Here is a 12,182-nt window from a genome sequence, read left to right as displayed (position 1 = left end):
CGCTAGGGGACTGGGCCACCTCCTCTCCTCCCACGGCCAACACTGCCTCCGACCCTCTCGCCGGCCGGCGCTACTAGGGGACTGGGTCGCCTCCTCTCCCTCACGCCCCGCTCCTCGCTGGCGCTGGCCGCCTCTCCTTCTCCTCTCGCCACAGCCACCACGAGCAGGGAGGGGAAACCTTTCCTCTTCCTCGTGCCGCCATAGGGTCTCTGACGGGACTCGCGGCTCGCCGGACCACCTGCGTCGCACGCACATCGCACGCATGCTGTCAATCCCAGCTAGCATCCCCTTGCCGGCAATCCTCTCCCCCTCCAAATCGGCGCCGTATTGTCGCCTCTTTCCAGCGCCACAGCCTCTACGCCGGCTCTCCTCCCTTCCAGCCGCCACCTCCGGTGGCAGCCTTAGAGGGGCCCATTGTCTCGGCCGCCCCACAGTCTTCACCGGCCCACGACCCGGGCCCACGACTTGGGCCAACCGTACAACGTTATTACAACAGTCGGCAGTCCACGCGTCGATTTTATATTGGTTCCAGCCTTGTGTGGTTGTTATATTTCGGCCTACGCGTCGTTGTGATGCGTCCGGCATGCGTCCCGATATTGCGTCCCAGCCTATGTGCCGACGTCATCTCTCGGCCGGTGTGCTACTATTATCTCTCAGCTGGCAGGTTGTTTGCCGGATCCAGGTCATGCTTGGCTCCCGACAGGCAGATCCGGCTCCTCAGCTGACACATTCATCTATCTTTTGGGGTCGTGATGACTCGATCAGCAACGCAACTAGCTCACCGATCCATCCGAGGGCGCTCCCCCGGGGCCAAGGTACGTCATTGTACTCGTCCTACATTTATTTCATTATTCTGCTATTAGTCGATTGCTTATGTATTCGTGGGACCCGCCTCAAGCATCGGGGTACCAGTAACCGGGGTAACTCGGTCGTTGGCTACAGATATTGCTGACTAGAGGACTTCTGACGACTTGGTCAACACAGAAGACAGCTCACCATCCGGACCATGGAGATGCGGTCAACATTCCAGACACGTCACACCGGCAGGTCCGCCTTCTCATATTCCCGACAGGAACATATTTGGCGCCGTCTGTGGGAACGCACTTGATCTGGAACGTGAAGATGGATGACACCGAAAAATTCTGTTATACTCATGACCTTGGTGGGGTTCGACGAGCATGTTCTACTCTCCTCACTCCATGGGTATTCGGGAGTTGAGGAATTGAGTCAGATCCTCTACTGATCGGCAAGTCAGTTTCTTCATCATATTCTCTTTCGGTTGTAGGATTTGCCATAGTTCCTCGGCCGAAGACTCCCGCGCCGATCGGCCGGGATTATAATTACGAAAACTCCTGAGCCGATCGGCCGGGATTATATTTGCGAAGACTCCCGCGCCGATCGACCGGGATTATAATTGCGAAGACTCCCGAGTCGATCAGCCGGGATTATAATTGCGAAGACTCCCGCGCCGATTGGCCGGGATTATATTTACGAAGACTTCCGAGCCAATCAGCCGGCATTATAATTGCGAAGACTCCTGCTCGGCGATCGGCCGGGATTATAATTGCGAAGACTCCCGCGCCGATCGACCGGGATTATATTCGTGAAGACTCCCGAGACGATCGACCGAAATCATATTATATCAGAGCCACAGGCTCACTGTCGAAGATCCCGTGCCGATCGGCTGAGTTTATATTATATCAAAGCCACAGGCTCACTGTCGAAAACCCCATGTCGATCGGTCGGGTTTATATCATATCAGAGCCACAGGCTCACTGTCAAAGACCCCATGCCGATCAACTGAGTTTATATCATATTAGAGTCACAGGCTCATTGTTGAAGATCACGTGCCGATCGGTCAGGCTTATAATTTATTAGAGCCACGAGCTCGTTGTCAAAGACTCACGTGCCGCTTGTCGGCATCTTCGCGGTCGCCCGGTCGGCATCTTCGCGGTCGCGCGCTCGGCATCGCCTGTCCGCTCGGTCTGCTTGTCATCCCGCGTGTCGCTTGGTCAGCATCTCCATGGTTACGCGCTCGGTATCGTCCGCCCGACGTCTATCTACCCGATCGACATCCTTCCAATCGCCTGGTCGGCATCTTCGCGGTCACGCGCTCGGCACCGCCTGTCTGCTAAGTCTGCTCGTCATCCCGCGTGTCGGTCGGTCGGCTATCATTTTACTCGTCGCTCGCTTGACATTTTGTCATTCGCTCAGTGTCGGTCTGGTTATCGATTTGGTATTATTCTCGTAGTTCGCTTGACATCGCTATCCTCTCTCTCGCATGACACCATTACTATAGCGACCGCTTCGTGGCATGATATGAGGGGTTCACGATTTGACTCTATGATCAAGAGTGATGCAGCTTTAGTGATGCAGCTTTTGCGATAGACTGTCTAGTCAGTCGGACTCATGCCTTCTTCGACTAGATTTGAAGGGAAGACTTGTGATGCAGATCATATTTCTTGGCTTAATAGGTAATAAGGGAGAAGATGGAGGGTATTTTGGTCTTTACGCTTGGTAAGGGTTTGGAGGTTATAAGGGAAGCACTGTTCATCTTCTAGCAAGGGGGTTTTTGGGTTCGTGTTTTGGCCGTCGCCGCACCGAGGAAGGGGGAGGAGCATTCCTCTCTTTCTCGCCCGCCTCCTCTCCCTCACGCCCCGCTCCTAGCCGGCGCTGACCGCCTCTCCTTCTCCTCTCACCGCAGCCACCACGAGCAGGGAGGGGAAACCTTTCCTCTTCCTCGTGCCACCATAGGGGTCTCCGACGGGACTCGCGGTTCCCCGGACCACCCGCGTCGCACGCACATCGCACGCCTGCCGCCAACCCCAGCTAGCAGCCCCTTGCCGACAATCCTCTCCCCCTCCAAGTCGGCGCCGTACTGTCGCCTCTTTCCAGTGCCACAGCCCCTACGCCGTTTCCCCTCCCTTCCGGCTACCACCTCCGGTGGCAGCCCCAGAAGGGCCCATTGTCTCAACTGCCCCACAGTCTTCACCGGCCCACGACCCCCGCCCACGATTTGAGTCGACCGTACAACGTTATTGCCACGGTCAGCAGTCCACGTGTCGATTTTGTATTGGTTCCAGCTTTGTGTGGTTGTTTTATTTTGGCCTACGTGTCGTTGTGATGTGACCGGCCTGTGTGCCGATATTGCGTCCCGGTCTGTGTGCCGACGCCATCTCTCGGCCGGTATGCTACTATTATCTCTCAACTAGCAGGTTGTTTGCCGGATCCAGGTCATGCTTGGCTCCCGACAGGTAGATCCGGCTCCTCAGCTAACACATTCATCTATCCTTCAGGGCCGTGACGACTCGATCAGCAGCACGACTAGCTCACCGATCCATCCGAGGGTGCTCCCCCGGGGCCAGGGTACGTCATCGTACTCGTCCTACATTTATTTCATTGTTCTGCTATTAGTCGATTACTTATGTATTCGTGGGATCCGCCTCGAGAATCAGGGTACTAGTAACCAGGGTAACCCGGTCGCTAGCTACAGGTATTGCTGACTAGAGGACTCCTGACGACTTAGTCAACACAGAAGACAGCTCACCATCCAGGTCATGGAGATGCGGTCAATATTCCAGACACGTCACATCGGCAGGTCCGTTTTCTCATATTCCCGACAGGAACACTTGTATAATTTTGTATATTGAGAAAAATATTTTTAATGGAATTGACAATAAATCTATTATACAACGATTTCAAATTATAACTTCTTGCAATAAACAATTATAATTTTAGTATAATTTTTTTGAGGTATATTTATTTATTGTTTTAAAATTATATATCATCGACTTTTACCTAGGGATGACAATGGATAGGATTTAGGTAGGATTTCATATCCTCTGTACTCATCCCCATTTATTATATCTATACCTATACCCATCCTATACTCATTGGGTATTTAACTTTCATACCCATCCTCATACCCGTCGGAGTTTCAGGTACCCATATCCTACCCATCATCCTATTATTCCCTACCATTCTCATTTAAAAAAAAAATTCAATGTACTTGTCAGCTCTTCCTCATCTCGCGCTCTTTCGACCGGATGAACATTTTCCATGGAAAAGAAGATGAGATGCGTGTTGATAACAGGATAAAGAGACAAACTAAGTTTTTTTTCTGAGACGGAAAATGGGCTAAAGTTTTTTCTTTCCCAATAAAAAATAAGGCTTATAAATAAATAAATAAATCGGGTATCGGGTAGGGTATGTATATGATTTTACCACATCCGCCTCCATACCCATACCCGAAATACACATACCCGAATATCCATTTACTATAATTGGGTATAAAAATTTCCTTTATATCCTCCTACATTTGGGTCGGATGTCGAATTATCCATCGGATTCAGATGAAATTGTCATCCCTACTTTTACCTCCCACTATATTTTTAACTTTACATTTATCTATCAATACAATATTTTCTTCAAACAACTATTTATTAAAAAAAATAATCTATTAATTTATTAAAATTAACATCATTGCCTCGAGCACAACATGTGGCAAAAAGGTGATTCGCTCGCCCCCAGCACCCCTGTCAACCCGTTCCTAGGCTAACACGGAAGAGGTAAATCACGGGTGACTACTAGCCATTAGTGCAAATGGCCAAGACATGAGGGAGATTATGCTCGGTCACGCTGAATTTCGACCCTAAAATTTTATATGATAACATCTTATGTTTTAATCATCGCACCGTCACAAAGAGACGCCTCGAGCGCAACATAGATCATTATTGTCTTAATTAAATGAGTTCAATTGTGGTCCAAACATATTTAATGCGGTAGGCCAGGAGCCACACATCTAGTTGCGATGACAATGTGATGGTGACAGTATTCAGCACAGCTGATTACTGCTAGATTGTCTTTCATGCAAAACTTACATTGGATGAATTTCTTTTTATCACATAAACAGTTCCTCGCTAAGTTAATGTTAATGTAAATGCTAAATTAATGTAAATGGACTAATGTGGACATGCCTTTGGAGCCCAGGCTCAGCCCATTATTCATTGCGCTCAGCTGATTGCCTTGGCCCAACAAAGCCTGTCCCATGCATCACGTGACTCGTCCGAACCGCCTACGAACTTGATCAGATGCAACGCTGCTCTTCCCGGTGTCGCGATATCCATCTTCAGCGGTCGGATTCCTCCGTCGACGTTGTACTTCCGGAATCGTTCGATAAAATTTTGGACGAGGGAATGTCAGCCCACACCGTCCTGTTCTTCTTCCTCTTTTGGAATCGGTTTCTTAATTGCAGAGGCGAGCCCGCGGCTGGTGTTCGCTTCCCGCGCAGAAGAGAAGGAATACTTTAATGCGCGCCTTACCCCAGTGGATTTCTTTCCATTTCTGGATCATTGTAACGTGATATGCTATCTCCTCGCTTCTATCGCCCACCCCGTTGCCCATACAGCGCCCGTCGCGCTCCTTCGTCGCAATCGCAGTATTATCGGGATCCATGAACATCTGATATTTGCAGCATTGGAGCGTTTGCAGGCGCCAGTTTGCTAGCTTTTTCGAAAGCCCCCAGCTTTTCTCGCTTCAGGATCGCCAGATCTCCCCAGTTCTAGGGATTTAAGATCCTGTCCGGCGACCTACTTCCAGACCGCGTGTTCGTCGAAAAGGTGCTAACTTTGGCTCCTTTTTATATATATATGTATGTGTATAATATATTACTTTTTCCGTTCTTGATGTTGTGGGTTTTGGATCTCGATAACAATCTCTTATTTTTATAATAAAATGCAACCTTCGAGTTTCTCCTTGCTAGATTTTTGATCTGGTTTATGGTCGTCTTGTTGTATTTGAACGCGAAAGCGCGTTTCTGTTGATTTGGATCGTTCGGTAACTATTATTGTTCTTGTTTCTAAGCTTGGTAGTTGGCTGTCTGTTTCGCAATGGTTTCTCTAAGAAAGATGGTGCCTCTGTGGTAGTTGAGCTTTCTAGATCCCCGGTATGGACAAGGAGAAGTCACTGATATTTGATGGAGCAGGAGGTGGAAATGCTGGTTGTTTGCCGTCCCAGCCCTCAAGATATATTTATTTGCCTCGCCTTTGGACAGTTATGGATTTACAAACGATCCCTCGGTTTCTTCTTCCTCTCAGCCACTTGATTCTGGTCAATTTGGTCACCCTACGCCGTCTGATGCTGAGAGGTTCAGCTATGATGTCAGCAGGATGCCAGATTGCCCTCCGAAAAATTCTGGCCATCGTCGAGCTCACTCAGAAATCCTGAGTCTCCTAGATGACTTTAGCTTTGGTAGCGACCTTGGTGTGGTGAGGTCGCATGATGAGCCTTCACTGTCCGATGAGACTGGGGAGGACCTTCCTTCGATGTTTGTTGATGCTGAAAACTTCAGCTCTTGTGCTACCTCTTCTAGTCTGTCCATTTGTGAGGTATCGCCTGCTCCAGATGTTCCCTCCGGTTCCAGCGAGAGGCCAAGGATGAGGCATCGACATAGCCAATCTCTAGATGGATCTACTGCAATCAAACCTGAGTTTTTGCTGTATGGGGGTGAAGGGTCTTCATCTATGGAAACAAAGAAGGCTATGCCAGCTGCAAAACTTGCTGAATTGGCTCTTGTTGATCTAAGGCGTGCAAAGAGGTTTCACATAACAAATAAAGTTGTCGTTTTTTTTTATTCCATTCAATTGCCTTGTTCCCTTCATTGATCCAAACCCAAGTTTTACAGGATTTTGGCAAATAGACAATCAGCTGCAAGATTAAAAGAAAGGAAGATGAGATACATTTCAGAACTTCAATGGAAGGCGCAAACTCTCCAAACTGAAGCACCCACATTATCTGCTCAGCTGAATGTGCTACAGGTACACTTGCTGATGTTTTTTTTTCCTCATTGATGTTTACTCTATCAACTGCTGAAAATATGTAGACCCAGCAGTTATGTCAACAGATGATAATACCTTTACAATATTCAATCTTGAAGCCGAATGCCTGAGACTGTCTATGATGCAAGATCTTTTATTTATGAGTGGAATGCAATGTCATATGGAGCAAAAAGTTCCAAACAGTTGCCAAGTACCAAATTGTCATTGTGTATAGAAAAAAACGTCACTAGCACTAATTCTACATAAGAGAGAACTTATATCTCTTCATCAACGTTGGAACTTGAGGTGACAAATGAAGTGACAATTTTATTGCATTGCACTTTCTCTCAAATAATGTGACAATAAATCTCTCTCTGAGGTGAACAACTTCTATAAAAAGGAAGTACGGGAAGTCATCTAGAGTTGTACCTGTATTCGAAGGGGCCTGAAGCACATACTAAAAAATAACTCTTTTACTACGATAAATAATGATAAAGTTCAAATAATATATATACTAAATACATAAATAAATCAAAAATAATATATTATTATAAACACTACTTGTCTAGCTATTTTAGAGGTAAAATATTTATAAAATCTGAATAATCCAATTGTCGGATTATTTCTTTCTCAATCTATAATATTGAGACCAATGTGGTGGCTGTAGGTAGTAGTAAGGCGACAAGCAGTAACCACTATGCAATTAGATTGACGTTCGCACAAGCGACCGGGGTAGCGTGCGACAGCCACCGCGCTGTGCAATTAGGTCACACGAGCAAAGGCCAACCACCAGCCCGTGTTGCATGAGATAGCCAATGTGAGAATCGACGTGATTAGGTCGCACAAACGACCGTTGTTGCACGATTAGGATACAATTGGTGCCGCGTGTTGCAAGATGAAGAAGATGGTCAAAGAAGAAGATTAGGATTACCTCTTGTTTAGTGAATTTATGCATTGGTAGAAAAGAACGTTGGAGAAAAAATCACGTGCAAAGAAGAGCAACACCAGAGAAGAAATTGCATTCAAAAAAGAGTCGTGCATCAGTGCGTGCCTCGAAGCCGTGAGAATAGGTTTACCGGCCATTTAGGGTCCATGCCTCTCATTTTGTTTTAGGTATAATTAAAAAAAATGGACCCTTCATTGGGCTGGGCCCTGAGGCAGTTGCCTCTCTGGCCTCATGAAAGTTACGGCTCTGAAGTCACCCAAACTTTAGTTTGAAAATGTTGATGAAATTACTTCATTTATGTGATCCCAATGGAAGTGTCATCAATGTTGATAAGTCCCTATATAGACCATAAGGAGGAAAAATCTTCCTAACTAGAAATAAGGTGAAATACTAAGTGATTACTTGTTCCTAGTCATACCATACTAAAGAAGAGCAAAGCAAAAATTTTCAAATAGAGTCCTTAGTGATTGTTTTAGTTCATATATGATTTCTTAAGCTTGCACACTAGGTTACTTTTCTCTTGAATAATAAACTCCAAAGGTTACTTCATATAAACCTCCTTAATAAGATCAACCCGAAGGTCCTGAAGGAAGACAATTTTGATGTCAAGCTAATGAAAGGGTAAGATAGCATATGAAACCTCCTTAATAAGATCAACCCGAAGGTCCTGAAGGAAGACAATTTTGATGTCAAGCTAATGAAAGGGTAAGATAGTTATCAAAGTGAGAAAAAGGTGACTTAAAGTAAACTTTATCATAAAAAAAATGTCAAGATAGTCTGCATTATAAATTTGAATTTATCCCTTAGCTACAAGACAAGATCAAACTAAAATATGATTATTTATTTGTAAAAGCTCACTTGTAGCCTTCTGTTGACTTTCCTGGAGGGAAAGGAAAGAATCCCAAGTATCATTAGAGTGGAGAGCGTCCATTTTATTGATAGTAGCCTATTGCTAACTTCGATCAGAAAGGGTCTCTAAAACATTATAAAGTTATCAAAGATATATATATAAATTAGGTCACAATGAATTATATGACAAATAGCCTGAACATCGTGGGTGCTTAATAGAACACTTTCTCCTACATTTTTGAAAAGCATTGGGGAGGTTTAAATTAGAAGCAGTAAATGATTGAAGGGTTGGAGAGTCTCAAGAAAATGCTAGAGCATACACATGTCTCCGTCTTTAGCAACAAAACTACAAAGGCAGCTTAGCTTGTATGAAATAAGGACTACGATAGCGAAGTTATGAGAAGTGGCAATGAGGTAGCTAGTAACCGAAAGCACGTCCTTAAGAAAACTCTGGACGATCCATCAAACAAAAATAATTTTAGCACTGCAAGTTTTTTAGGGAAAAATACTTTTATATTTAAAAAATAACATTTAACCCCCTTACCAAAGTCAAATGTGAAAAAAAAATTATAAAAGATAATTATGTCCTTATTTTTTTTTGATAATCTTAAGAGAAAAAAATCACATTAAATTTATTGATAATTTACATCTACTTTTTCCGTTTTCTTTGTTGATATCTGAACTAATTCTAGACAATTCAATGTCCTAATTGATATTTCATCACGTGCATGACTGCTTTTATACTAATTAAAATCAATAAATTGTATGTAACCTCCAATAATATATAAAGATTAATACTTAATTATATGAATAAAATAAAATTAAGCAGTTTAAAATATATATTTTCGTCACCTCGGCTGCGTAGCCTTCGAATATAATGCGTGATAATTATTTTCTTCACTTCCCCCTAAATTTAAAATTTTAGATCCGCCCATGTCCACTATTATATAAGGTTCCGTGAAAATAGGTGAATGTATAATTTTCTTTTCTTACACGTAGATAAATTTTCTTCGTCTTTTTCGATCTCTTTTGCTTTCTCATGCATGCACGCCAGCCTCACATCTCAGTTCATAACTAACTTGATTATCAAAGAGGGTAACATCGATGATGCCAACCCTCAGCTGATAAACTTTGTTTTGCAAGACACCGAGAGCGGATGCACCAACATCAACCACAAATTCGAGTGAGTGACGAAGGGCACCATCACTGGATGCTTATATATATTTTTTTATGTATATTTTTCTCCTGTGTACATCATCGATCCAACTAATCAATAATTAAAGAGTCAATCCCGAAATCATATGTAATTATTTTCCACATCAATTCAATATGTTTTTTTCCTCTTAATATTATCAAAAAATATGAAAAACATAAGGACATAATTGTCTTTTACAATTTTTTTCACATTTGACTTTGATCAAAGGAGGGGTTAAGTGTTATTTTTTAAATAAGGGACAAAATTCTATCAAATAGAGGGGGGTTAAAGTATTTTTCCTTTTTTTTTGTTAGTTGCTTCATAATTTGATGGGGTGTGGTTGGATAGAATTACTGACGCAGATAATTGTGGCTGAAAACCTAGACAATAGACATTTTTAATTAAAAAGAGCTCCAGAGGATCCACCAAACAATAACTTCAGCACCTCATTTTTTTTTGTTGCTACTACAGTAATTCAGTGGGATGTGGCCTGATTGAATTACTGATGCAGAGTTGCAGTAGTCCGATGGAGGTTATCTAGGGTGGAGTGGTATGGGGACACCGGCAAGGTAGTCAGTCGAGTTCAACAGGAGGATTGGCTTTGAAGTTCAACAAGGTAAGCACCATGGACTTTCAATGCTCCCAATTTATAGGGACATGAGGATTGACAACTTCTTAAGGTTGACAGACCTTCAAATTTAATGTTTATTCACCTCAAGGGTTGTCGATTGGCAGAACAGTATGGAGACGATGTTAGAGAATGTTTCCTGTGCTGATTCCTTTGCAGGTGGTGGTAGGGCTGGGATGCAACAGTTAAACAGTAATAGAAGAGGCATAGCCTGAAGGGTATGTGAACTATTGTACTGCAGTACACATATGATACCTCTCCATAGTAGGATACCTTATCTCCATTTGTTTTGTGTGATCATTATCGGTAGGTAGAAAATGATTATTTCTTTAATTTGGAGTATCTATCACCTACAACATATCCATGTATAATGAATGCTCTTCTATTGTTCCAACTTGTGTATCTTTGTCTTATCGGACAAGTCATGATTCACTGCTGCTGCTAAGTAGCTTATGTCTGCTACCATCTTCCCAGTGGGTTAACAATATGCTGCTGCATTTTATTATGGAATCACCTCTCAATATAAGATAATAAAATTAGTTATATTGATCATTGCGGCTTCGCTAATAAACTCATTATGCAATTCTTTTTATGGTTGACATTGGAAATGATAAATTGTTCAGATATGGAAGAAAAAAAAAATCCTCATTCTTGTTATCTTTTCCTTCTACAGACAGATACCAACGGTCTAACTGTTGAAAACAATGAGTTGAAACTGCGATTGCAGGCAATGGAACAACAAGTTCATTTGCAGAACGGTAAGGACCTCATCTAATTTGTTGCAATTGTATCAGTTTTTTCAAAGGGAATTTAGTTATCAGACTTATTTTTGTTTATTCATCTTTCACACAACATCAAATCAACCTCATCATCCGACGCCAATGAGTCTACTGTTCTCTGATATTATTTGGTTGTAATCCAATACTTAAAACCTGATGATGGTTATAATCCAATACTCTAATCAGATACTTTAACTGTCGAATACTTGCTGAGAAAAGTTGTTTATCGGTGCAGCACTGAATGAGACACTGAGAGAATAGATCCAGCTGCTGAAGATGACTACTGGCCAAATGTTGCCGAGTGGCGGGCAAATGAACTTTGCTCCAACTTTTGGTGCAAACCAACAATATTACAATCATAATCCTGCAATCCAATCTCTCTTGGCAACTCACCAGCATCAGCAACTACAAATCCGTTCTCAGCATCCACAACAGCTGCAACCTCATCGCGGACTCAACCGCGCCAGGTTCAGCAACAATCGCAGCCCCCATTGTTGCCTTTCCAGAACCGGTTCGGCAAGGCTCCATTTGACAACAGTAAAACTCATGAATGATGTTTAACCACTGATTTCTTAAGCCTTAACCATGAAGTGCTCTGCGTTTCTTCTTATTTCTAGAGCTTAGATAATTATACATTGACTAAAATCTAGTTACTTATATTGCATACGTAGTAGTTTGTGTTTCACAGAATTCTTTCTTGTGTGTTTGTCCCTGATTAAGTTTTAGAAAAGAAATATTTAATAATTATCTTGGTATGATAAAATATATGCATGACACTACTGTTACAACTCTAGAAGTGTGAAATATTTTTTCATAGTTGTAAATTTATAGTCATCCTAAATCTTTGTTTTTTCCCACGTTAATAATAATGAGAACATTAATATAAATATATAATCAGAAGAAAATTAAAATATCTTATTTAAAAGCTGCTGAGTATAACTTTGTAATATATTAAGAAACAAGACTATAA

At 42.9% G+C, this 12,182-nt stretch overlaps 1 protein-coding gene across 1 annotated transcript; it reads left to right on the top strand.

The window, feature by feature from the left end:
- Positions 1–583: 583 nt before the first annotated feature.
- LOC121987030 (probable transcription factor PosF21) lies at positions 584–11,928 on the top strand. Its single transcript, XM_042540942.1, has 9 exons — positions 584–815; positions 5,255–5,482; positions 5,540–5,618; positions 5,984–6,595; positions 6,683–6,815; positions 10,317–10,421; positions 10,541–10,651; positions 11,107–11,191; positions 11,448–11,928. The coding sequence occupies exons 1-6, from the start codon at positions 584–586 to the stop codon at positions 10,344–10,346; spliced, it is 1,314 nt and encodes a 437-aa protein (XP_042396876.1). The 3' UTR covers positions 10,347–10,421; positions 10,541–10,651; positions 11,107–11,191; positions 11,448–11,928.
- Positions 11,929–12,182: the final 254 nt, after the last annotated feature.

Source organism: Zingiber officinale, chromosome 5B, assembly GCF_018446385.1.
Source record: "Zingiber officinale cultivar Zhangliang chromosome 5B, Zo_v1.1, whole genome shotgun sequence".
Taxonomy (NCBI): Eukaryota; Viridiplantae; Streptophyta; class Magnoliopsida; order Zingiberales; family Zingiberaceae; genus Zingiber; species Zingiber officinale.
The sequence above is the reverse complement of the archived record's forward strand: the minus strand, read 5'-3'. Positions and strand labels throughout refer to the sequence as shown.